General features: G+C 48.8%; 2 protein-coding genes across 4 annotated transcripts in view; one reads left to right on the forward strand and one right to left on the reverse strand.

Annotated features, from left to right (window-relative positions):
• Positions 1-1304, forward strand: part of NTN1 (netrin 1) — a 103050-nt gene extending 101746 nt beyond the window's left edge. For both annotated transcript variants that reach the window (XM_056324135.1, XM_056324146.1), the window contains one exon: positions 894-1304. In XM_056324135.1, the coding sequence (XP_056180110.1) occupies positions 894-1222 (329 nt within the window). In that variant the 3' untranslated portion in view covers positions 1223-1304. The remainder of the gene's footprint in view (positions 1-893) is intronic.
• A 7045-nt stretch (positions 1305-8349) lies between these two features.
• Positions 8350-27388, reverse strand: part of STX8 (syntaxin 8) — a 104546-nt gene continuing 85507 nt past the window's right edge. Inside the window, exons 8-9 of one of the 2 annotated variants that reach the window (XR_008821853.1) lie at positions 14014-18133; positions 8350-9404 (exon numbers count right to left, since the gene is read on the reverse strand). Coding sequence is in view for 1 of the 2 variants with exons in the window: in XM_056338772.1 (XP_056194747.1) it covers positions 9337-9404 (68 nt within the window). In the remaining variant the exon portion in view is untranslated. The remainder of the gene's footprint in view (positions 9405-14013; positions 18134-27388) is intronic. The other variant, XM_056338772.1, reaches the window with a different exon arrangement.

The following is a 27388-nucleotide window of genomic DNA, read 5'->3' on the forward strand; positions in this document are numbered from 1 at the left end:
CGTGTGCTGCTCTCTGGACACGTTGGTCAGGAGGAAAGCTCATCCCTGGTCCTATGGTGCAGCCTGGAGTTTTGGCACTGCCCACGGGGACAGGCACCTCCCTGCCCTGCCTGCTGCAACGCACCCCTGGTGCACAGAGCCCCTGCCCCACACTCGGGCCACCACCCGGGGCTGGAGGCACAAGCTGGCCCTGGGCTTGTTCATTTTGTCTGTGCTTGCTGCTTCAAGGGAAAAGGCAGGTCCAGCGCACACGAATCCACCTGATTTTTAAAGGTTCTTTCAATCATTCTGAGTTCACCAGTGCTGGGGCAGATGCCGCTGCACCAGCGGTCCTGTGGAACTGCTCCGCCCGTGCTTGCTTCATAACCATGTCCTGGAGATGATGGTCTTCCCTAGGACCCAGACAGGAGATCAAGGCAACCTGTTCTCCATCACTGCTCTGGGCAGCCCTGTGTCATTTCCAGGGCTCCTAGCAGGAGGAGTCCCATGGTTCCTGGCCCACAGCTGCTCCCAGCCTCCCCCTGGCCTGGGGGTCCTGCAGTCCCCGTGGTCCTTGGGTGAGCCATGCCCACGCTCACTGGGGACCTACAGGGCCACCTCTGTGGCAGCAGAGCTGGAGATCATCTCCCATGCCTGTGGTGGTCTCAGTACCTTTGCTAACATCCTCTGCCACCAGCACTGGCTACTCCAGCTGGTGACAGATGGCCTGGGGACAGAGGTGGTTCTTGTGCCACCACCCCTTTGGTTGCTGTCCCCCAGCCTGGGCTCAGGAGACAAAATCCCTTTTCCTCACACAGCCTGTTAGGTGAGACTTGAAATTCATTTTGTTCTCGCCAGCTCAGATTGTAACATCTTTTCCTCTCTTGCCTCATGTTTTTGGTTTTTTTTTCCAGCTGTCCAGATCCACATCCTGAAAGCGGAAAAAAATGCCGACTGGTGGAAGTTCACGGTCAACATCATCTCCGTCTACAAACAAGGGAGCAACCGGATACGGCGCGGAGACCAGACCCTGTGGATCCACTCCAAGGACATAGCGTGCAAGTGCCCCAAAATCAAGCCCATGAAGAAGTATTTGCTGCTGGGCAACAACGAGGACTCTCCTGACCAGAGCGGCATCATTGCAGACAAAACCAGCCTGGTGATACAGTGGCGGGATACGTGGGCTCGGCGGCTCAGGAAGTTCCAGCAGCGGGAGAAGAAGGGGAAGTGTAAGAAAGCCTAAAGGAGGAGAAGGCAATGGAGCACGCGAGAGGGAGAGACTGACTGTGCATGCTGCTTTGTGTAGAGCTGGGGCGGGCAGGGACCAGCGATGGGGACAGCGGGAGGAAAGTCGCGCTGTCGGGGCGGGCTGGGGGGGCGGGAGGGATGGCAATCATGGATGTGGGGCTGGCAGGTTTCACCTCGTGTTCTGGGAGAAAACAAAACAAAACACAACAACAAAACAAAAAAATTTGCACACGTGGATATAAAACAAGGAGCGTGGGTGCGGGTGCGTGGCACCCAGGCTCCCCCGCAAGCTTCTTTCTGCCCCATTGGCTGAAGAAATCAGAGACCCCAAACTGCCTTCCAGCTGCCAACATCTGCTGCTTCCAAAGCACGGCATGGGAACATCAAACCTGTCCGAAACTAATCAACTGCGATGCTGGAAATTAATTCCCCATCCCCAAAAATACGATTCTCAGCTTAGGTTGAACAAGTCAGTTATGGTAAAGGAAACTAAACCGAGACTTATCGCCGGGGACAGATCCGAGCACTGACTACACAGGTCATCTGAAGACTCTTGGGTATCCGATAGCCATAAGGATCATCCACTGTACGGTACCAAGGAGTGGCCGAGGTCTCCAGCCGTGACAATGCTCTGATCCCAGGTTAGGCACAAGCCGAGACCATGTTGGTGGGCGACTTCCACATGGGCACAACTCGGGGGGACTCCTTGCTCTGTCCCCCACACCCCGAGGAGTGCTGACCCCACCACACCGAAGGAGCGTGAGCCCGTGGGACACCCTGGCCCCCTCCCAGCCACCGATACACAGTCAAGGAGTTAATAACCGGAATCTCCAAGGAAACACCCAGACTTTGAAAAAAAAAAAAAAAAGTTGGCATCCAGTTCCCATAGGTGCCCTGGAAGATCTTGCCTGTTGCAGTCCCTGAATCTCCACTGCAGCCCCCGCTGAGCCCTTCTTCATGGGCTTGGTCCTCCCTGCTGCTGCCAGCAGACTGATGAACCTTCAGATGACAGAAAATCCGTGCAGATGACACCAAGGTCCTGCCTGGCCGCTGGCTTTGCTCCCAAACTCAGCCAACTCTCCCAAACCCACACCAGCTCTGCCCACGCTCCCTCTGGAGCCGCAGCTCCCCAGCATCCCTGCACAGGGCGGCCAGCCCCTCGGGAGAGAAAGGAGGGGGGGTGGCGAGTGCCAAGGGACCGTCCCCGTGGGCAGCGGGGCCAGCGCAGAGCTCTGAGGTTTGGCCAAGTTACAGCCAACACAGGGCAGAGACCTGCCCAGGGGAAGGGGAGTCAGCCAGGGGCTGGATGAGCGAGATGTGACCCACCTGGAGCTCCCCAGATTGCTCTCCTGCTTCTGCTGGGGGTGAAAACCAGCAAATCTAAATTTCCCCCTCTCTCATCGCTAATGCACTCGGCAAGGCGGCAGCTGCCTCTCCGCCTTCCCGCACCCCACGCCCCAGCCCGAGGGCTGGAGCATCTTTCCCTGGGGCACCCTACGGGCAGGACTGGCTGTTGAGCTGTTTGTCACCCAGACATCGTGTCCCCTTGCCAGGCTGCTCCCCCGCCACAGCGGCCCATGAGAAATGGGGATATCTGAGCTCAGCGGATCAACAGCGACAGGCAACAGCGGGGTGGGACAGCAGGGAGGGCAGGACGGGTACCTGGAGGAGAAGCAAACATTAGTCGCTACGAAAAGGAAAACCTCCCTGATATTTTTCCTTTTAGGAAACTTGGAAACATCTATTTTATGACATTTTCCAGTGGTTTTGCCTTGTTTTATAGCAATTGACAATATTTATATAATGACATAAACCACCATAAAGCGAGGCAGCCATGTAAATAGGTGTAAAGTGGAGGGCTCCCAGGGAAGCACCCGCCAGCGCCGGGCTGCTGGAGACACCACCCGGAGGGAGCAAGCGCTGCTGAGCCTCCCCTGGCAATCTCGAGCCCCCTCCAAAATTACTTTGGGTATTAGGAGACAAATCCCACCCTGGCCATCAAGCAACCCTCGCAACCCCCCCGAGCCCATGTTTTCTCCCCTTACCCGGAGCAGACTTGGTTTTCCTTACTTCAGAGCTCAAGGAGAGCCAACAGTTTTGCAGTCAAGGAAACCCAAGCCACCAGGCTTTGAAGGATAAATTCTGACCTCAAGCACCTAAATGGAGGCTTAAAGCCCCGGAGCGGGGCTGGGGTGTTCTCCCGCAGCTGATGCCAGCAGCACCCTGCGCCGGCTGGAGCAGCTCGGGCTCGCTCAGCCCCCGGGATGCCCTTGAACCTGGGAGACCTTGAACGGCCCGAAAGCGGCACGTCCAGCCCAAAGCCAGCTCCCTGCCTGCAGAGCAGGAACGTGAGGCCAAGGAACGTGGGGGCTTGGGAGCTGCCCACCGAGCACATCCAGACACGAAACGCTCACTCACATTTTCCAGCCTTGCCAAGCGCAGCCACCTTCCCCCACGCAGCCTTGACATCCCCCCAAACCCACCCAGGGGCGAGCCCCAGCCCCTTCCCCAATCCCAGCAGTCCAGGAGGCTGCGGAAGACAGACCACCCCACTCCACCCCACAGCCGGACCCCTCCAGGCACCGCCAGCACCGGGGAAATCAGAAGGAAATGGAGTTTGCACAAGACGTGAAACAACTCGGAGCCCGCTGCAGCCAGAGCGACCCGCAGAAGCACGGCCCCCCCCCTCCCCGTCCAACCCGGACCCCTTGATCCCTGTTGGAGATTTGCGCTTTCCAACCAGACCAGAGAAGCCCCTTCACTCCATCCACAGTCTACCAGTGCCCCTCGCACGCTCCCAGTAACCTTGACCTGCAGGAGCTGCTGGCGTCACTGGTATGGCCCTCCCCCCTAGGGAAGGCAGAGCATCCCCGTTTTTGGGGTGTCTGGGGATGCAGCTCTTCCCTGTAGCCCCCCCGCTCCAGGACATCCCACCTCTGGCTGGTCACCCGAAGGGGGACAAGCTGTCACCCCTAAACATCCCCTGTACCAGGCTGGGGTGCAGCCCTGCGGGGGTACAGGCACCCCCCAATCGCGCTGGGGCAGGACCGAGGTCCGGGGGGGTGGGGGTGGCCAGGGAAGGGGCTGCGGTGCCTTCAGCGTGGCTTCGGAGAGCAGCTGAAATGCCAAAACAATCATCACTCCACGGTAGCACCCGACAAAAGTTGTTCCGTCTCGTTTCTGTTCGTTTCGTCGTGTCCGTGCCCTCTCCCTGCACACCCGCCTCCTCTCCCCTCACAAAAACCTGTGTTCGTTTTGGGGTTGGTTTCGGGATTTTTTGTTGGGTTTTTTTTTTTTTTTTGGATTATTTCTGTTAATATCTTGAACTGTAAATGTTGTTTAGTTATGACCATTGCATACTGCTTTGGGCGATGTTTCTTTACAATGCATACTAATATATTATGGTTATTATATATGAATATATTTAATGACACGTGAAAAAGTTGTGGATTTTCTTATTGTTTTTCCAAGTTGTTTCTTTTATTTTTTTCCTTTCTTTCCCCCCCCTCCCCTGTTTGTTTTGTTAGATTGGCTGTAATTGAACCCGAAGGAGCTTGTAACTGTTCAGCACCCACTCGTTAGAACTAAAGTCAGAAACCAGTTGAATAAACTCTTGTAAACTGTAAAAATCTCCAAGGATCTCTGCTTCCTCCCACCTCGCGGGCCGGTGAGCCTGAGGGACAGGGACCTGGGCAGGGAGGCAATGGTGTCCCTCGGCAGGGTCCAAGGTGGGGCACGGCTATTTTTGACCATCGGTCCCAGCCGCGCATCCCACCAGCATCCTCCCAGCCACGCTGCCCGCCACCAGCCACACGCCCTTGGGGACAGCGGGGTCCTGGTGGGTGGGATGGGGGCCCCCACCAGTGACCTCTGGGCTCCGGGCAATTGCTGTGAGCTCTGGACCGAGGCACATCCCGCCAGGCTCCCCATCCTAGCTCTGCTGCTGGAGGAGCCTGTGCCCTGCAGTGGGACAGAGCCAGGGCACGCCGAAACCCGCGGGACCCCTCACAGAGGGGGCAGGCGGGTGCAGGGACGGGCGACAGCCAGAGCCCGGGGTCAGGGGAGCTGCCAGCCCCACTCCGGACCCATTTTCTGCCCCCATCCACGGGCTCCTTGCCAGCGCCATCCCTTTCTGCCCATCCACTGGGATGGGTCTGGGCTCCATCACCCATCTCCCCCACGGCACCAGCGGTGCCGGGTGCTCCCGAGGCAGCTGGCACCCGAGAGCAGGCAAGGGCTGGTGGTACGGACATGGAAAATGCTGGAGGTGGGGAGAACTGAGGCAGCAAAACACTTCCAGAGAGAAAAATACAGGCAAAAGGTCCTGCAAACTGCTGAGGGGTCAGCCTGCCTGACCCATGCCCTTAGCGTCGCTGGTAATTTATGAATTCAAAAACATCTCAGAGGTCAGAAATCTCAGATCTTTATGGCAGAGACAAATGGGTCACAAGTGCCACCACCTCTGCTCCAGGGCTGTCACCTGCGGCTCCACAGAGAAGCAAATGGCTTTCCCAGATTGCTTTGGCTCCCCATCCTCCTGGCGGCTGGTTGTCCAAAGAAGACACGGTGGCTCTGGAAAAAGGGGAAAGAGTCTATTCCCACCCAGGGCCAGACCTGGAGTGTTTGCTCCCAGCCTGGTCCCACCAGGCAGCGTGGGAGAGCGCTGAGCTCAGCACCGGGCTCACCCCCAACCCAGGGGGCGTGAAAACGCCCAGCAGCCTTTCAAGATCATCTTTGTCCTCAGGTAGGAGCCAGGAACTTCTTACCGATGGCACTTGGACATGTACATGCCTCTTAACATGCACCAGACCTCCCCCCAGCACTTTTATTTTTAATAAAGTAACAACTGGCAGCAGCCGAACTCCTGAGCATGTCCTTGGAGAGAGCAAGGAGGGCGACGCAAGGGAAGGCGAAGCCTGGGATGTCTCCCTGGCCACATTCCAGTGGGACGGGGAAGACCTTTGCTTTGAGAAGCCACCACAGGCAGATGACTCCAGCAGCCCCATGGCACAGATTCAACGGGGAGACTTGAGCATCCTTTGTCCCCTGCCTGGAGCATCCTTTGTCCCGTGCCTGGAAATCACAGCAGCCGGCAGCACGGAGACCCCGGAGAGCTGGGCTCTCCAGCCCCGCTTGCTCAGAGCCAAAACCCAGCGGCGCTCGTATTTTAACCTTCCTTTTTCTTTGGTGGGGCAGGGAGACTGAAAAGCTTTCCACAACACAGCAGAACGCTGCCAAATTCACTTCTTTTTAATAAAACTCCTCACCCACACAGCACATTAAATGTTACCTAAAGGGCAAGTCTGAGAACCCTTTGTCAGACATTTCAGCAGAGCAAAGCCTCGTGGTTCTACCTTTCCCAGGCGCTAACAGAAAAAATGTGTTTGAGGACCCAACAGGTCAGAAAACATCTTTTTAAAGCCTCTATCTGAACAAAGTCACTCTGTCACGTTGATCGGGATGAATTACACATCCACCCTGCGCATCCTGGGAATTCAAACAACATCTTAATTCCCTCTGTAAATGACAATTTTAATTAGAAACCAAAGTCCGTAGTCTCACCTCAATAAACCACGTGTTACTTTCCTGCTGTCACCGAAGATCCATTCCGTTGCGTGAAATCCCGCACAACTCCAGGAGCATTTCCCTCCACAGGACTGCAGGAACGCACAAGTTTGGAACACGTCTCCAGAGCCGCCCATTATTTGTTTCCAGCTGGAGCTGCCTTGCTTAAAGCTCCATTTCTAATCTGACATCAAGCAATAAATTAATCAAAAAACTGTTGTGTCCTCTTGAAAACCACAAGACCCTATCTTCCCCCCCCTCCTTTGAAGGTTGCAATATCACAGAATCATAGAATGGTTTGGGTTGGAAGGGACCTCAAAGCTCATCTAGTTCCAACCCCCTGCCATGGGCAGGGACACCTTCCAGTAGCCCAGGCTGCTCCAAGCCCTGTCCAACCTTGGACACTGCCAGGGATGGGGCATCAAGATAAAGCATCTCCCCGTGGTAAGGCAAGCAAGCAAGCAGGCACAACCTGGATTGGACTAAGACTTCAGGGATTTTCTCCAGCAAAGCACATGGAGATGTGTGCAAGACTCTGCTCCACCCTGGCCATTGGCATTGTTTTGCATCCTTCACCAGCAGAACATGGCATCCAGCTACCCCCTCAAAGCCCAAGCCTCGATTTCCCACCTTTGGTAAACAGCAGATGAGGATGCCAAAGCCAGCAAAGCACAGTCCACCTTGCCCCAAGATTTTGTATCCCTCCAGAGGGATCTCCTCCAGCTCCAACCTCTGGCACCGAGCATCAGAAGATGGGCTGGGCACCAGCAGAGAGCCCTGTTTGAAGCCCACTGCCCACACCACCAGGCACAACTGTATCTACCGGGGTTTTTCTCCACCAAGGTCCTCTCTCCACCTACCTTGTGCCCTTCCCAGGAGCGCAGAGACAGGGCAATGCTGCTCTTCTGCTCCAGCGTATGGCTCCCACCCAGTAATGACAGGTTTGCATTCAGTGGGTTACTCAACAGCTCCCCGTCTTTGCTTCCTATAAAACCCCATCTTCTCCTACACAGGCAGCTCTGTCGTTCTCACCTCAGATCTTGGAGCAACTGGGTCAAAGTCTCTGCTCCAGCCCACACCTGCATGCTGCAAGAAGAGCAATTCGCACTCCGATCTGCAGATCACCAAGCACTTAACGAAGGGGCCAGTGCCCAAGTCCCAGCTGACAGAGAGGGAAACTGAGCCCAGGGCAGCAAAACGGCTTTTGTGCTGCTCAAGAGGGGATACAGCACCAGGACACCCTCGTTTCCCACCTCCCTGACCAGTGCCAGCCGTGCCACTACCTCAGCTGTGCAGGTGGAAGGTGGGGAGAGGGAAACGAGTGCCAAGAGCCAGTTGAGAGCTGTGAAAGGAGATACTCCACCACCCCAGGTGAGGACCAGCCCAGGGCTGGCAAGGCTTACGGATCCGCCAGGAAACGTATGTCATGATACACATGAAGTCTGACGAGAACTGTTTCTTTCCTTCTTCAAATCAGCTCTTAGGAAATGGAAATGCTGGAGAAGTTGTTCATGCATCACAGAAGATGGTAGGAAACAATACAAACCCAAGCAGATATATTGTATATAAATGGATCAGCTTTTATTCAATATTTATTGCTTGCTCTATCAATTCTGAAATCAAACTGGCACGTGTAACAAAATAATGATTTTCTTGGCCAGAAGCAAACATTCAATACTTCTTTTTCCTTAGTTTTTACATAGGTAATCCTTCCTCTCAGTTTTAACAGCGTGTGAAAAGTTATAAAAGAAAAGAGGCAGACCTCAGTCACCGAGCTGAGTACGTTAATGCCAGCGCATCTCCTGCGGTCAGCCTGGCAGAGCACGGCAGAGCACGCGGAGAGCACGCCTTCCTCATGAGCACATGTTGGGCAAGGCTTTCCACTCCTACACACCTGGTTTGAGACCCGCTGCTGTTTACATTTCTATCTGTGGAGATCAACACCGGTAACTCCCCTCCAGGGGCTGAGGACTGACTCACTCGCCAGCGTTTCTGTGCAGCTCGTGGGGGTCCTGCGCCTCGCCACAGGGCTCTGCATGCTCTCGCCTCCCACCCTGCAAGAGTCCAGGTGCAGTCATTCCCCAACACATCTATTCCTTGAAAAATGCAAGCATTTTCTATTCCGAAGGTATCAGAAAGCAGAGGAATGCCGCCACCGTACGCCCAAAGCCCACCTTTATTTTCATCCATGAAAGCCCTCGGGATGAGCGGCCGCGCAGCAGAGGCGGCAGCGGGCCGGGCAGGCACCAGCGCGAGCTCAGACGCAGATGCACGGAGAAGTGCATCTATTGTGCCGCCAGCTGCAGCCTCGCCAGTGCCAAACGAAGGTGGGAAAAGAGTCCTTTTCAAGTTCAAACCCTCCAAATCACGCAGTGCTCTTCAGCTGGGCGCCGAAGGAAGAACGGATGTCTGTCGGACACAGCTTCATTCTGATACTGTGGAGTTTATTTAAAACACAGAAGGTCTTTGCACAAAATTGGTCTCTTCTCTGGAGTCCTCCGCGCTCAGCTGTTGAGCAGCAGCTCCGACGGCCCCGTATCTGCATTACTGCGTCGGCCAGACAGCGACCACGGCAATCGCAATCAGCAGCAGCACAATCACCACCAGCATTCCTGGAAAGGATGAAACAACGTCAAGGTTGCTGCCTTCATCTTTTACAATTGCTTTTTTGCAATTAAACTCTTCCTCTGAGTCCTGCTCCTCCTCCCAGCTGAGACTGATTTCCCCCCCTGCTCACCCAGTGCAAACCCCTCACCAGATCCCTGCATGTCCGTGACCTGAACAGACGCATGGACTCAACCCCCATGTTCGTAGGGTAGTTCTTTCTCTTCCCGACCCTTCAAAATTATTATTTTTTTTAACAGTGCCTGCAGGGTATCTTCCTACTTAAACATCTGCCTTGCAAAGATTAAGGGATATCCTTAACTGACGGCAAGGCCAGTTAAGCTTTTCTAGAATCCCACACCATCCCGCTGGGGCAAGGGATTATTTAGGAGGAAATCCAAATTGCATCAGAAAATTGTTTCCAATACAAACTACTCCTGCTTTCAGACAAAACTATTTGCAGAGCAAAAGCAGGGCTTTCAGGTAGACACCCGACCTGGGAAAAGGGAGATCAGCCAGCATTAAAGACAGGCCCACAGCGCTCTGCCCATCTGTGCTGCTCACGGCTGGCGGGTGCCCCGTCCCACCCCAAACCCTCACCCACTGCTATGCAGAAGTCAACAACTAACATGATCTTACAAAACTTCACCGCTATTTTTTAGTTTGGGCACACCGTGGTGCTCTGAAGAAGGACAGTGTGAAAAAAATGTAAGTTACGGATTGTTTTGAAGGCTGATCCAGAAAACTAGCAAAGCAGACCTTCTCCCCCTCAACTGAACAATAGCAACAAGATGACACAGCTGTCAGGCGCTTGATAGAAGAAGCTAATTCTCCTTCATTCCCCCTTTCTTAGGGGAAACCCTCCCCTTTCTCTCCCCTTTCTTAGAGGAGAGGAAGAAATGTTTTGCTGAAAATGGACTGGATCCCTGTGGTCTACCCCATCACCTCCCTAAGCAGCCCCAACGCATGAACTCCCCGCACAGCCGGCAGCACCACTGCACGCTTTGGGCACCAGCATCACGAACACAGGCATCCCCTGGGGTTACACGATCTTTTAATTAGGAGGCTTTTGTTTTCATTTAGTATCTGCTCCGTGCTGTCCCCCTGTCCGAGCTGTGGGAGTATGTTAGTGCTCCAAGTGCGGAAAAAATGTCCCTTCATTTGGTCCGCTCACAGATGACTATTACTCAACCACTTACAATATTTACAAGTCCAGCTCATGGCAATTAAAAAAGGATGTATTAAAATAAGCTCCTCTTTCCAAGCTGGAAAAGGATATTAGACATCGCTTTTTGTAAATAGTGTCATGTTTTCTGTGTAGAAACTGTTTCTCTGCCAGGGGTCCAGGATTTTTTTCCAGGGAAATAAGAGTTGCCACCAACAGTGCTTTTTTTTCTTCTATGCTCGGTTGAAACCATTTGTTATCTGAAGGGAGCCTGAGCAGCGTTTTGCTGCACTGGCTCAAGCAGGTCTCGCATGTCAAACCTTCTCCTTGCAGAAACAGCTGGCGGCAGAGATGGCAGCAGCTCCACACACCCTCCTCGGGATGCCCAAGGACTGCGGCAGGACCCGGCGCCACGGTGGGCTGTGGGGACGAGCTCTTGGGCTAGGCAGGGACAAGTGCTGTAGCTGAACGGTTTATACTTACTGCATCCTTTGGGGCAGGATGATTTGGGGTGATTTTGTTTACAGGACACTAAATGTCAGGTTATACCTGGGTGAAACTGCTTACTAATCACATTAAACATGGAGTAAACGAGTAAAAATGCATCTTGCTGCTCCCTTTCCAGCCCCAGCAAGGGCTTGGGTTTGGTCTGAGGCCGGAATGCACAGGGACTGTGCTGGGCACCCAGGACCCCAGGTCTGTCCCAGCAGCACTCACCACTGCCAGCTCCCTCACCAGACAAGTCCTTCGGGAAGCATCCCAGGGGATGCTCCCACTGCTGGGCTGCCGCAGAGCCTAGTCTAGCTCCAGATCCTCATCCCAGTTCAGCGACTGTCAAGCATATTTGACCCAGGCAGATCTCAGACCGTACTTGCTACTTGCAACAGGCTATTTGCTCTGACCCACCAGCACAGGTGAGAGAGGGAAATTGTTCAGTCTTCCACCTCAGCCAACCACTCAACGTCATCCAGCAACACAGACTGCTAGATTAATCCACTGGGAACACGATCGACACTTTTACTGTCTTTCTACATAGCACTTTTTACATCCTAATATACATTTTTCAGTTTTCAGCAGAGCCAGAAGCAAATAATTTGCTTAAATTGGGAAGAAATAAGATCTGATAAAGCTGCCGCGTTCAGATTCTGTTATGTTTCGCACTGGAGGGAAAAGTTTTAGAGGGTGCAAATCCTTAGCACAGTTTCAGTGTAACAGAGTTTATGGACTTCAGCAATTAAGAGACAACCAAGATCAGTTGCTTGGAAAATACTCTATAGGTGTGAATTAGTAATGATACAAAGTGGACTTAATGGCGCGTAATTATTCTTTGACAACTCCCAAGAAAAACTGCACATAAACCCACAATTATTACCCAGCAGGAACAGTGGAAGGCGGGGGGCTAATAAAGCATTGCTAATGGGCAATAGTAGAACGAACAGAAAACTTCAGAGGACATTCAGGGCAACAGGAGTGGGATAGCAAAATGAAGTAAACTTCGTTTTACTCCCTGAAAGAGACTGGTATCAAAAACCTGGAGTCACTTTTCTGTTTCCAAAAGCAGCGGTCAAGTACTTACTCCCCATGCGAGAGAGAGAGAAGCAGAGATGGCACGTGCTGGTGCAATATAAATCAGCAGTCTGCCAGTACTAAAGGCTTATCTGATCCGTGTGATATGCACAAAAAGAATAGGACAACATAAATTGGCAATAGCACACAAATTTCAAAGTACCTCTTGCATGATAGAGACCAGATGTTACGCACATTTTTCTTCTCCTCTATACTACAAAACAGCAGATTAGAAGGATCTGAAGCTTTTAAACCTGGGTGTTTCACAGAGTGCAACATGCTTTCCTAACAAAAACTATGAATAGGATCTGACAGTAATTATGCATTCTAGATTCCCTGCCTGCTTCGCCTTTTTTTGCTCAAGTCCTATGAAATATAAATATTCCCCTCAACAAGAACTCTTCAAAGAGAAGTTCAGGAATCAAAGCCACTAACAAAGTAAACAGGAGTCAGAGAAGAAAAAAACCAAAAGATTCCTGCGCTACAGAAAACAGTGACAGGAATACAAATTTTAAATGCATTTCTTGGGGAAAGGTAGGAAGTGAGAGCAGAAGTCTATGTGCAATTACAGAGCAATTAGTTAAGGCAGGTTGGAGAAAGTGCAATGCTCTTAAAGCTCCATCTGCTACAGTATGAGACAGTGCTGCAGCCCCAGCCCGGAGCAGCAGGGCAGGAACGCAGAGGGTGATCCCGAGTTTCAGGGCACGGTGTGCCCGAGGACGTGGGGGCTCCTGCTGCTCCGCCAGGTTTTAACCTTCGTGCTGAGATCAGCCGCGTCCCTGCACGTCCCTCTCATCCCGACCCCCTGGCAGCAGCGGGGTTCAATACTGCAAACCTAGCAAAGCCTTCTCCAAAAAAAGTTAAGATCAAATTTTTGGATAGAAGACGGAAAGAAAAGGTTACAGTATACGTAATTTATCTCCAGGTTACGACTGCTCGTTAGCTTCTCTCCCCTGCTACCTGCCCAGCTGTAAGACCAGAGGGTCCCAGGTTCACACCACACTCCATCCCCCTGGGGTCACCTCGGGCAGCCTCTCCCCACATCCCAAATCTATTCCCTCTCCCCAGTATTTACCGCCTTTGAAGGTCACTGGTTTGGGGTTCATCACAAACACCCTTCTCACCATCCCCGATTTACTCCTAAGCGAACAACTTCCCAGCTGGTGTTCACATGGAAATGCAAATAATTCCTCTAGGTCTGAGTCTGCCTGGAGGGGTCTGGGCATCTAGAAAATGATTCTCCACTCCCAGTTTGCACCTCAGTTTCCAGGGGGTTAATGGTCTGTGTAAATGCAGGTGATGGCTGAGGACTCTTACTCCTTTGTGCCTCTTCACCCAGATTGCAACTACCCTTGCCTGGGAGGGACTCTGTAACTCAACAGTGTAAGTTCTTGTTAGAAGTAAGACCCCACTTGAAGCCCGTGCTCTCTGGTGCAAGGCCAGCCATCCTCAGCGATGACAAACACCAGTGACACAGATGACGAGTTCAATAAATCATTTCATTTCCCTCTCTTCGTCCCACCCTTTGCTGCTTCCCATCACAGAGACCCTAGATGCAGCTTGGAGCTGCACCACGCTGAGCACCGTGCAAACCAGGGACACAGCACAGCCCTGCCTCGAGAGCATCCCTCTCCTCCCGGGCATCCCTCTCCTCCCGGTACGGAGCCTGTGCTATAGGTGCTGCACGTGTGTTACAGCCTGCACTGTGCTGCCGAAATCCTGGCCGTGCTACAGAGCTGTGAGAGAATAATTAAAATTTCTGGTCTGTAACTTGATGGAAGCGCAGGGTGCCATGTCCTAAATAAGCCTATTTTGCCTCAAATAAGTGTTATGAATCACAAATAACGCTGATGAATTGGTTTCTTCGGAGAAAAGCGGATACCTACCGTCAGCCAGCAGCCGGCTTTTGTGTTTGTGATTAATCATCGAGACTTTCCAGTTCCTTCTGCTGACTGTTCAGATGGAGGCAGCTGAGACTCAACAATCCACAGTTTTCTTTAGAGCATTTTTAATTCCTAATGCTCACAACGGCTGGAGCCCAGCAGAAATCGCTGCTCACAAGCTCTGCCGCCGGTGGAGAGACGAGCCCTCGCAGCACCCACACAAAGCAGCCAATTGTTGCTTGTCAACTGGGTGCTTATGCCAGCTTTCTGACAAGGCAATATTTACAGTGAAATATCCACTTATTGTGCTGAATATAACTCCTGGGAATCTGAGCGTGTTTAGGATCTGGCAGGGGCTCAAGTGCCTTTGAACAGGCAGGCAGGAACTCAGTCATAAATACATCGTGTTTTGACAAGTCCCTCTTGAATAAGTGTCAAAAGATTTCTGGTCTGCTTCTATCAGACTATTGATTTACCATTAAAATCACTCCCTAGCCACAGAGTGCTAGCCATCGAGATGTAATGTGTTATCAATTAGAGCACGCAGGTTTCTACACAGTGTCTCGCATTACAACTTCACACCGGGCAGCCCCTGCAGAGGAGACAGTTGCACCTTCCTCCTTGGCATCCCCTGCTCCAGTAACAAGATCCTGGGATCATTTTTACACATTTAAACACACACTGGCAAGGTAGATGCTAGGGACTGAGGATACCCTTGTTTAACAGCACAAGTAACGTCAGCAACACTTCAGCTCTTCTCTTGCAGCCCCCTGGCAGCCAGGCACTGCTGTGCATGTGGAACAGGTGCTTGATGCTGCTTCACACGGCTGCCCAGCACACCAGGGCATCCCCAACGTGCTCCAGCCACAACCCTGAAATTCAAGAGCGATGCCCACACTCACACCAGCATCCAGCTGAAGGTAGGGATGGCAAAGAGCAGGTAGCGGCTGATGCACCCAGGGTTTCACAGGTCTCGTTAAAGGTCTCCAGTGGCAACACTGATCTGTTCTTCTGCCTTGGAGGCATCTTCCAGTTGAACACCAGGTCCGCTTCTTTGCTCAACCCCAAACCCGTCAGTAACAGACACAACACGGCCACATCAAGATACCATCATCCCCTGCTGCCTCTGAGCATCAGCCCAGCTTGGGCTGCCACTGGAAATACCTAGTCACTAGGGAGAACATCCTAAAAGCTTTCAAAGAATACTAGGAGGGTTTTTGAAAGCAAGTGCAGAGGGGATCTGTCTGTGATAGCTGAGGTCTGGACTCAATGAGCAAGGAAATCTCTTCCAGTCCTTGCTGCTATGATTAGTGCACTGAGTATCCGATGGTCCTTATAAATAGGGTAAGTAAATAATGAGCATATGCTAATGAATGACGTCTCCTTTTCATGGGGGTGCATAGCCACGGTTTCTTGTTTGGGTCCAAAGCAAACTGCTCTGACAGCAGGGCAGCCCCTCCCAACTAGGGAGCAGCAACAGCCTTTTGGACATGGACTTGACCAACGTGACCCCCATGTGTCACCCCAAATCTGCATCAGCTGCAAACCTGGAGACTCGGGCAGCGGCTGTCCCTTGGGTGGGCTGTACGCCTTTGTGGGCTCAGTGCTCTTTCTGAATATTGAGCATATTTGGCAAGCAAACACAGCCACACGTTGGCTGCTTGCTGGTTCCTGGCTATTGAAGTATCTTTATTACTTCAATTTCAGCCCATCAAAAAAAATTTCTAAGGCTTGTGCGTGTGCGTGGTGTCCAAGTCATCTGCCCTGACTTCAAAACCAGAAAGGTTACATCCAAGTCCGTTTCAACAATGTCTAACTTGCAGCTGGCAAATCCCACCCAAAAAATGAGATGTGCCTACTTGCAATTTCACCGGTGCTTGCTGCCTGCAGAGGGGAGGCACGGGGAAAGCTGCCCTGCAACAAGCCCTGAGCATCCTTCAGCACCTTGTCGGCGACTGTTCCTGGGAACAAGAGTTTTGTTTGGGGTTCTCCCTACCTTTTCTGCTGATTTGGGTACAGTGTCATTCTCAGTAATGCTGAAGGTTCAGCACCGGTGTCTTTTATAGATTATAAACCAATAATAAATAGCATGCTATGACTTTAAAGGCCCTGGTATAGCATTACATTATCTGGAAAAAGCGGCTTGTTTTATGCCAAGAAAGTTATATTCCCACAGAACTGTCTATCCAGAAGTTTATGAATAAGTCTTCTTGCATAAATGACACCGTGCGCTAACTTATAAACACATAATAGTTGTTTTATAGGGTAGGAGAGAAGCAGGGAAAAGATGGGAGTTTCAACAACAGGCTGTAGAGCCATGGCTGCTTTCCTTTAAGGACTTCTTTTTAATGTCACAGTTTTAAAAAAAAAACACAACAAACTTTATCTGCTTTTTCAGTAAGTTAATTTTAAGTCCGTGTTGCCAGATATATGGCAGAAACCCTGCCCAAATCTGTTCAAACCCCTGATCTTCAAGGCAGCAGAGAACCAACTTGGAAGGCTGGCTCCGAACCCGACACACATACCTAAAGCACTAGTTTAACATGGCAAGCACCCGAAGAAATCCATCTTGCTGTCCTTTATGTTCCCTAAAAAAAGCCAAACACTTTCTCCCCCAAAAGCTATAAAAAAAATATCTTTCCTTCTAACATTTTCCTCGTTTCGAGTGAGATGGGATATTCAATTTGTATTGCATTAAGAACCACTTTAGCATAAATCCCACGCTATTAAGCTGGCTTGTATGTAAATACACTCCCCGATTCCTACACCTGCATCATTGAAACCATCTCTCTGGAGGCTTGTTCTTTATTAGTTTTGTGACAGCCAAACTTTTTCTTGGGCGATACGTCTGTGTAAAACGCTGCGATCGCACATTATCCTACGCCCCCACCCACCCAGAGGAACCTGGACGTTATTGCTTTTGACCTTCCTTTTCAACTGGTCTGACTTGAGAAATTTAACACTACAATTGTACCTCTCAACTCTGACATCAAAATCATTGGCAATTCTCAGGGAAATCAAGAACAGGCTCTGCGAACAGTTATTAAAGGCTCCAAACGCCCATGTGTTTCACTGGGTCTAGAGGAGAAAAAAAAAAAAAAAAAGACACTTCTCAAAAAAGCTGAGCTCTTTGGAAACAACTATTGCATTATTAATTCCTTATTTGGAAGAAAGAAAAACCTAGGTCACTCCTATGTAAGATGAAAAAACTCTTTATTTTATGAGTTATTCCACATTTGGAGCTATTCAGGCAATGCTAGATTAACCTGAAGAAAGGGTTTATCCGAGTCAAAGGTGTAGACTTCGTTCATACACACTAAATCCTCAGTCAACATTATTTCACATATTAAAAAATTGCTTTTTTGTGGGTTTTGCCATGTCAGGTTGGAGCTATGCTTTGCTCTTGGGCACACAAATGAGTTTGTTAATACAAGCCTTTGATCAGGGCATAAAGATCCCTTACATTACTGACAGCATGATCTGTTGGCAAACAAAGTGTGGCTAAATAACAGCAAGATAAAAACACCACTATCGGAAAACAAATGTCAGATTCGGTCCCAGAAGCAGCAGCACGGAGTGAGTTTACATCCAAAACATTTATTGCTTCAGCAATCAAATAATCCTGAGCATTTGGGTCCCAAACCACATGCGCAGCCCGGCTGAATGAAAGGAAGTGAGATAAGTGTTTCTCTTAATCCATTATTGTTATACCTCAATTTGCTTCTTTTTAAATCTATTTTTTAAATTACAAATGCACACCAGATAGTATATTGAACTACTTCCAAGCGCAATTGCAAAGATATCCCATATTCTCTAAAAAAAGCGATATACACTGTGCAAACCCAACCTCACGTGAACCGCAACAGCCAGAGGAATAGCTCAAACGAATTTGGTTGCAGCCTTCAACCAGTGCTCCCACTCCAACATCTCCAATGCTTCGCCGGTCTGCGTGGAGGTAACCTCCTACCTTTGGCAGTGGTTTGAAGGTTTCAATCCAACAGTGTAAGATGCCGCATAAATACACACTTGACTGTACATCTCTAAGTCTACGCAATTCATTAACCTCTTGCATTGACCTGAGAACCAGATTAGAAGAAGGGCAGTTGAAAGACAGGAAGGTTTCCTAGGGAAATCAAGAAATATAAATAATTTTACCTTTTGAGCCACCAGAAGTGAAACTCAGAGACAGGCAAGACATCTGTATGGATCTGAAGACAAGTCGAGAGCACAGCAAGAATTGAACTGTCACAAGTTTCAACTTTCAGAGAAGTCTGTGGGAAAGGGAACACTTTGAGCTAAATTTGTATCTGCTTTAAATAGCAGAAGGTAGCTCACAGAGGACAACCTAGGTGAAATGGATCGATGTACCTCTGAGAGAGAATGACCGAACCAAAGACCTTTACAGCACTTTATACACGCACCTGAACAATACCTTTCTGCAAAAATACTCGATAATGACATCATTTACTGGACTCACCATTGCACAAAAAGCAGAGGTAAGAAGCAACAGTTTACCCATGTTACTGCCCACCCCAAAAACCCCAGTGTTAATTGGACCCTTTATACTCACTGGTATACCAAAGAAAAGATCAGGTATTTAACGAGCAATAGTAATTTAGAAAAAAAAATAGAAAATCCGCGGCAATTTCTAACTTTGTCAACAACGCTAAAGACAGGCTAAAAGAAAGTCCCGATGGAGAACTAGCTCTCCGCTGGGGTAAATGCGGGCAGGACTTTGCACACATGCCCAGCCAAGTTGACAATTTAAGACGGCATGTCTCCCCGAGAGCCACCTTTTGGTGTTCTTCCACATCCCACCTCTTTTACTTCAACTCAAACCTGGCAAGCTCTACTCATCCCTGCCTGATCCTTTTCCGACAGGTGGGCTGGGGCAGCACCAGGCGCAGATGTCCCAGCTTGTGCAGATCACCCAGCTCCCAGCAAGCCAGAAACTGGAAAGATTCTCATGGTTTTTTCCTTTTGTTCTTCTAGAGTGACTTCACAGACTTTCCTTGCTCGTCCCCACACTGCTATTATCAAACTATTTCCAAACCCAAAGGTCATCGGCAGACACAGTTACTGGATTTTTTTGCATGTGGCTTATTCCCCACTCCCCACCCCCCCCTTTTTTTTTATTAAATAAGCACACACACTTTCCAATTTTCCCTTCTCCAAACTCTCTAGCATCCTTTCCCTTACATAAGCGATGCCAAGAAACAAGATCAGTCAAGCAACGTGCTGCATTTCTGAACAACTGTGTTACAACTTGGAACGGGACCTGTGAAAGTTTCAAAACCCTCAATGTGCACTAAAGGTTTCCCAGAAGAAAGGAAACAAAACAAGCCCAAACAAGACCACAAAGGTTCTACAGATCCCTGTCTTTCAGATGAGGTTCACCAAGTGAGCTCAACCAAGCCAAAGGTGTCACCTAAACTCTTCTGCTTTGGCACAAGCTCAGCAAAAATCAGCAGGAAAGGCTGAGAAAGCTCAGGTTTAACCGGGACATCCCTGTCTCTAGGCTTACCAGAAGTCAACCTCCCCACGCCACGGAGGGCGATGAGCAATGAGGAACAGAAGAAGCGTTTGGCACAGACTACATCTTCATGAATTGTGGTGGAGAGAACAGTCAGGAGCTGAAGGGTGCGAAGGCTGAAAGCTTTCCTTGCAAGAAAGCAACGACCTCAGAAAATCCAACAGTGACCTACTGTCAGGTGGTCCTTCAGCAGCACAAGGCACAGGTCACTGAAGAGACTTCTCACCGCAGTGGAAACGTCGGAGTTTTACCAGCCAGCTGCTGCACTGACTGCACGGAGAGATACACACCAGCCTGAGGCCAGGGCGAGTTAAACCCCACAGACAGGGCACTCGCCTCCCGCAGTGCCCCGCGGCCGGTGCTCCCCCTCGCACGCGCACATCCAGGCACCTTCTCCAGCTCTGCTTCACCCCCAGCCCTGCTCTAGCCAGAGACGCAGACGCTGCAGCCCGGCTGGCAAACTCAACGTGGTTTTCCTGGAAGGAAAAAAAAAAAAGAAAAAAAAAAAAAAAAAGGTCCTCAAGGCAGCAGTGCACCCCGGAGCCAGTACCTGCAGCAAGCAGGGAAAAGGCAGAAGACACGACAGATGATCTCAGCAGGGGACTGTTGTTCCTCCACTACTTTCTTCAGTAAAAACAAACGGGCGAAAAAAATAAAATAAAATGAAATGAAAGGACAGCTCTGCTGGCCTGGCGCAGAAGGGGACATCTGCCCACGTCCATCTGCCATCAGCCTGACACCCCAGTCTTTGTTTTTGGCAGGGTCAGTTTTCTACCATTATAGCTCCCTGAACTGCCTCACCAGGACACCAGTGCCAGTACAAGGAAAAAGATGGGAACATGGGGAGAGGGAGCAGGTAACCACTAGCGCTGCTTAGACGCATCAGTAAAGTGTCCCATTAGGCTCTTAAATCACTTGAGAAAGTATTATCTTTTGCCTCTTCCTTTGTTTTTCACTCGAACAAATGCTGGGATTACTTACTCCCTAGTTAGACGGATATATTACAGCAACAGAACGCTTCTCAAATGTTTAAAGCATCAACAACTAAAGTTACACATGAAAAAAAGAAAGGAATAAAAATAATCGCAGCTCAGTCAAACTAGTGGAATAAGCTGCAGTAACAAAACTATAGTTTTACTGGTCGATCTGAACCTGCAAGAACTTCACTAGGAATACACTGACCAAGAAGAAACAGTTATAGCAGAAAAAAACCCCATATAGTGTTCATACCAAGTCATTTAAGGTCAGATTAAGTGTTCTTGAAGTCTGGTCCATGTGTCTTCTATTTTAAAAAGTGCCCTGCTTGCACAGGAATTGTAAGAACTTTTGAAAATGGGATGCTGGCTCCTAAGTCCCTTGGATACTTGACCGCGTGGTCAGGAGGGTTGAGATTTACATACAAATTGCAAAGATTCTAAATGGCTTCCTCAGAGCAAGAAACGGGGGTGGAAACGAGAGAATATTTAATGATTAGTTCCTTATGGCTCCAACATTCTTGAAGCATATTTCTTGCAGTCCCTGGAACACTCCTGCATTCTTGATTGCAAAATGGCAATAAGTGATTTCCTTTAAAAGCCTTGTCTTTTATTGGAATACTAAAAATACCCCACCAGCCCCACTCCACACCACTCTCTCTCTTTCCTGGACAGGCCCCATCAACCCCGATGTATTCTATTCTGAAGACGGCAATAAACATTTCAGCATGGGCTGTTCAATCCACTTCAAAATAGATCTTGCATTTCCAGTGGAGCCCCTACTAGCACCATAAATCATCTTTACACAGACTTAAGTATGAGAAACTCCAGCTCCAAAGCAACATGGATTTGGTTTTTTTCTTTTTAAAAATGGGTACAAGACAGTCAAGAATTAAATGACTGGCAGATTTCAACATGCAACTACTGGGATGACCCTGTAAAACAGTGCCGTTGTGGTGGTTAGAGCCACACTGTGCAGAGCTACTGCAGTCAACTCACTTGACATAAACCTACCTGGAAGATGACGCTTGGTGGGGCAAAGTTCAGAAAAAATTGTCTCCCCATCCATTACATCTGAACAAACATGGCTTTCAAATCTGGGATACTCTGACTGTTGCTGATTTTAAAAGCCACAGATGAAGATTAATTACAGACTACGTCTGAACTGGTTACACACATCTAATACTCCTTTTGTTTTTCTAGTCCGCACAGACTTAAAGTCTGAACTGTTCTCCCCAGTGCTTCACTCATTATGTCTCTCTCCATCGGCGGCAGACCTCGGAGAAGAGCTCGAAGAGATAACTCCAGGTACCTGACAAGAAGGCTACCGCATAAGCCACGATTTTACCATTAATGTTCTTGGCCAAGTCAAGGAGCTTCTCCAGTAAAAGTGGTTGTGCAACTAGCAGCTAACAGCAGAGCAGCTAAGCGCAGGATGCAACCAGCCTTCCTCAGCCTCAAACATCAAAGTCTTCACACAGCCGGGAGCCAGCAGGGACATAACTGAGCGCCCCAGCGCAGGCTCCCCAGCCCAGCGGTTACGACGAGAAGGGTTTCCCAAATACCGATCTGTCCGGCAGAAGGTTTGGCTGGACAAGGTGACCGAGCGGCTCCCCAGCCAACCCAGCGGTGCCAGCCCTGGGTTTCCACATTAAGGGAGTCCCATGGGCAATGTGACCTCACTGAACAGATCTGCTGGTCACATCGTAACTCTGCTGCAGCAGCTGCCCTCGAGTCACTCCACAAACTACACGCAGCTCAGCAGCCACAGGCTGATGCCCCACGTATTGCAAAAAAACACAAGCTGTAGCTTTCACTTGAACACAAGCCTAATGAAGATGGGAGATGGTTATTTTTCTACTTTTGAAGACCCAGAGGGAAGCGAACCTAACTTTTGTCTGTTAGCCAACTATTTTTTGATCATGCTTGCGGCTGGACAGTCTCCTGACCTGCGTGTTGCTGTCACACGATGTAAGCTCTCTGCTCTGCGGGACACAGTTAGCAACAGGCTTTGCTTAGCATCAGCTTCTCTTGGATGAATCGTACTTTTCTGAACCCTTTCCCACCTGCAGCGGGTCTCAAACAGGAGGGTCTGCGCAAGGAAACTGCACTTATTTTTGGATGATTCATTCCATGGATTCAATCTGGGTGAATCTAGTACTCCCACCAGCAAGACTTGGTGACCACAAGAAGGGAGATGCTCTTCTGGGCCTGAAGACAGACAAATGGAGTCATAAATCATAAAACCACCAGGTGGAAAGGGACCAAAGCAGGTTCTAGTGCAATCTACTGCTCCAAGCAGGGTCAGGTTAGGGAGCTGGACTCCGTGATCCTTATGGGTTCCTTCCAACTTGAGATATTCTGTGATTCTAAGACCAGACTCAGACCAGGTTGCTCAGGGCTTTGTCATCTTGAGTCTTCCAAAACCTTTAAGGATGCACAACTGTCCAGGCAGCACACACACTGGATTCTCTCTAGATGAAACCAAACCAGATCTCCTCATTCGCACAAACAGGAGGTGCTACTCTGAGAAGGACATTTACTAACCCACTAAAACTACTTCAGGAAGAACAGCACGGTATGGACAACCCAAAAATGTAACGCTGAAGTGGGTGACTGCTTATCATCTCTAATACAATGCCGAAAAAAAGTAAAAAAACCCTTGACATGTTTCAGTCTGGTTCTTTTAACATTTAAGAAGATCCTTAGATGAGGCTTCATTAATTTTAAAGCCGATCCTAATTTGGCCAAATAAAATGTTTCGTCCTAGTTTCTGCAGAAGCGTATCAGCATGCACGTGAAATTCTTTACACAAGTATAGCTGGTTTTTTGTTGAGAATAGTGTTTTCATAATTCAAAGAACAATCCTTCTTTTAGAAACTTGCTCAACCTTTGGCAATCCAACCTCATCAGCATACAAAACTGCAGAAACTAGCAACCAAATACTTATTAATACCATGTACAGCTGCTAACAACTATAAGAACCTCCTAAAAATGCCAAGGGAAACAGGGCGGGTGAAACAATCCCTCGCAAACAACTGAGCCAATAAATACAGAACTGTGATAAGAAATTAGGTTTGACTTGCATAATCACTTTTAAAAGTTTTTGGAAAATGGAGTCTGAAGAGCAGGAGGCTGATAAAATAACATTGTTCAGTAGCAATGTGAAAGTTTCATGCCCATGAAGTAGGGAATTCAATCCTTGCTGAATTCTTGAAATCATTTAGATGTTAACAGAAGTTTCTTCTCCAAAAAAAGAAGGCAAGGCATCTCTTAAAGCCCACACACACAGATCTTTGACTCCTATATGCTGGTGTACTACATAAAACTATTTTGGTTTTGGAAGACTGCATTGTCTCATGTGTCAGGATGGCTATTTTATTTTATTTTTTAACTTCTGACTTGAGCAGAGCCAAACCTGTACAATTTATGCATGTGCAGTACAAGAGGTCCCCTCTCATTTTGTATTAAAAAAAGAAAAAAAAAAGAGAAAGGAGGAGGAAAAACCACAATATCATTTCATCTCAGTACCTTCCTAAAACTTGAGAAGTTTATAAGCTCTTAACTCCAGTTCTCTCCTTTTGCCTTCCCACATGACAGCTCCAAGCTGCCACAGCAGCTGCACAGCAAACGTCTTCAAAGGAAATAAAGAAAGAATTGCTCTCAGAACAAAGTGCAGGGGGAAAACCGGCCTGGGTGACATGAGCAATGCAGGGCTGAGTGGGCTGCACCCAGGGGAGCCAACGCAGTACGTGGTACGGCTATAAGCAACCTCTCCCCACACTCACTCACCAGTGGAGGCTTTTGTTTGTAACTGAGAAATGCAGTAAAACCAGAAGGCAGGATGTTTCAGAAATGCATCTTCATATATTTTGCATTGTATTCTCCTGTGGGAGAATGTTTCCCTTTTTCAGCTCCTTCAGGTTATTACTAGATAGGTGGAGGAGTCAACGCGGAGGGAAAAAAAAATATAGAATTAAGAAATAAAAGGTCTGTGTAAGGAATGTAGTCTGTTATTAAACAAACAAGGATAAAAATACTTGGGACAAAAAGCAGTGGCTTGATTTACCAAATTTTTTTTTCTTAAGTCTAATCCCATGGTTAAATCTACAGAGTTTATTCCCCTCACACTTCTAGGGGGAGAAAAAACCCACACCACAAAGAGGCATATAAATTGCCCTGGATCATTTGTCTGAATCCTGCTCCTGCCCCGCAACAGGGACGTTCCATATGCTTTTGCAATAGCTCTGTTTTGATAGTATTACCAGAAGCGTCCCATATTAATCATGTTGCCACTAAAAGTCTCTCTGGAGTATTTGCTTATTCTATACTTTTCCAAACTGTTTCAGTTTTCTCTTAATTTATTAAAAGTTAGCTGAAGATGACCATGGTTAAAGCTAACCTCTGCTACTACAAAACTGGGAGGAAAAAAACGGAGGGAGAGAAAGAAAATCACCTTTAACCATGAATTTTCCTCTGTTCCCCAGAAGCACTGCTCCCCCCAGACATGCTGTTTCAGTCCTTGTTACATTTCTCTGATCGGTTCAAGTTGTGAAGCCTTAGATATTGCTATTTACGGTAGCATTAACATTCAAGAAACACTTTCCTGGATGCTACTATTTGAGTTAGGATCATTGGAAGAAATTTGGTATTGGCTCAATCCTTCAGTGCCCTGAAATCAATGAGCTTATTTCAGCCTGTAAAGTGTTCTTAAAGACATGCTTAAGTGCTTTGCTGGATGAAGAACAAAGCACTTGGCACCCCGCAGGACTGAACCCTGCTGAGGTGCGAGGCATTTCCAAACATTTCTAATTAACTAAAAGAATCCACAATTAAGAAAGTCGCAGTCAGTTGGTTGACAGAATAAAGGCAATGTTTTGCAAAGCATCCCATGTTCCCCACTCAGGCAACACGCACCCCTCCACAATACCAGACAGGGGAAGGAGAAACGTGTCCAATAGTAGGTGGGCTATAAAGAGCAAAAGAGTATCTGGGCGTCCTTTGGCAATTTGGCAGCGGTGCTGAAATCCAGATCCACACCCGGGCTTCACAAGGTCCCTGCTTCAAAGCCAGGAGAATAAGGAGATGGAGTTCGCGGGAGCCGACTGCTCAAGCCTGCCTGCTCCCGTGCATTTTGGCTTCGCCAACGCCACGGATCAGCCAGCCCCGCGGGAAAGTACTGCTCGCTCCAAGCGTGGGCAGTCCCCATCTTCTTTTCTTAGATCTAAAGATGGGGCTAAAAGGAAAAAGAAGCGATCTCTGCAGTGCAGAAGAAAATGTTAGGTATGAAAGCTTCAGCCCAAGTACACGTGGTCTCTGGCTTTGGACAGATGATCGGGAAGATCCCCATTTATCCCCTAGATTTCGCATTGTTTTGAGGACTCTGCTGTCTGCAAAACATTAACTCAAACCAAGTGGTACAATTCTGCTAAAATTACACTTTTAAGCCAACTACGTCTTTCTGAGTCAGAAAACAAACAGGCCTTTCAATGCACTTTCATAATTGCAACACCTATTTCATTCTTATTTTCATCCAGCTTATACAAAGATTAGATAAATTATTTTTCATGTTTATCTTACCCCATGGAAAACACAAATCACCTTGATGCTATGCTAACAAAAGCTTGGCTTATCTAGGCACGGGACATCAGGGAGAGGCCCCTGGCTCTCCAAGCCTTGGTCCTGCCAACAGGCAGCAGCGGACCCTGTGGCCTCACCAGCGGTCAGATGGGCTCCGCACGGATGCGGTCATTCCCAGTGGGAACTGGAGGGGAAGCCCCAAAGACTTGTAGAAACCTGTGTTCTCCACCTTCAGCTGGAGAATCAACAAGGACTTTCCACCTCTGATCCAGCCACAGCTACTCCTAAGGAGCCCAAGGGCAGCAGCCAGATGTGAGGCTGCTCCAGCCGGGGTCTGAGTCCAGCTGGGGGGTCTGTGAATTGTCCAGCACAAGAACAGAAGCAACAAATCCAAAATAGGTTGGAAACTAGAAAAAACAAGCTAGCTCAATGTTAATAAGAAGAGGCTGAACCTCAACATCTGCATCGAACTTTGTGGCAGCCCTGAGCTGGAGACTAGAGCGTGGCTTCAGGAGACTGATGCTGCTGCAGAAGTGCTTGCTGTCCTGCGTGTGTGTGAAGTGCTCTGGGACCACCTCACCTCTAAACCAATGAGGGAAAAACCTACACCACAAGCCCTGCCTAGTGTCATCAGGTGGAGCCGTGCGTGAACAACTCTAAAATACTGTTAAGAGAATTTTTTTTTTTTTTTAAGTTTTCATCAAATCCTGCCCCAATCACTCCAAAAGTTCCAGACTGCACACACAGCATTACAGCAGAAATAAGGTCATCTGCAAATGGTTAATGCAATGAGTATTAGGTGCAAACCACTGGGACTGCAGTTAAGATGCTTGGCAGTATTTGATTTCAAGTAAGCCACAGAACATGACAGTAATTTAAATAAAACCCCCGTACAGTTTATCCAGAGCTTCCCAGCCCTTTGCTCCCAACACTGTGTCTCCTTTTGTCTCCTCTGTTTCGGGTGCAAGCTAGCACAACCTGACCACGTATCATGGAGCCTATCTTGAAGCAGGAACTTTATTCACAATATCTGGCTTTAGGAGGAGGCCAATTAAAAACAGAGATGCAGGAACGCTTATCCTTTTATTTTTAGCACAATGAAGGTTTGGTGTGAGGGGACCCTAATAAAATTCAGAAGTCAACACTTCTGATGGAGCATCCCTAGTTTCTTTTAAAATGAAGACGTGGATGCAATGATTAGTTGTTGCTTGCTCGAAACTTTTTTTTTTAATTTATTTAAACATTGTCCACTGTGGTTTCAATGGCTTTGAGGGGAGATTTTTAGTATGAT

The sequence above is a fragment of the Falco biarmicus genome, chromosome 1, assembly GCF_023638135.1.
Source record: "Falco biarmicus isolate bFalBia1 chromosome 1, bFalBia1.pri, whole genome shotgun sequence".
Lineage (NCBI taxonomy): Eukaryota > Metazoa > Chordata > Aves > Falconiformes > Falconidae > Falco > Falco biarmicus.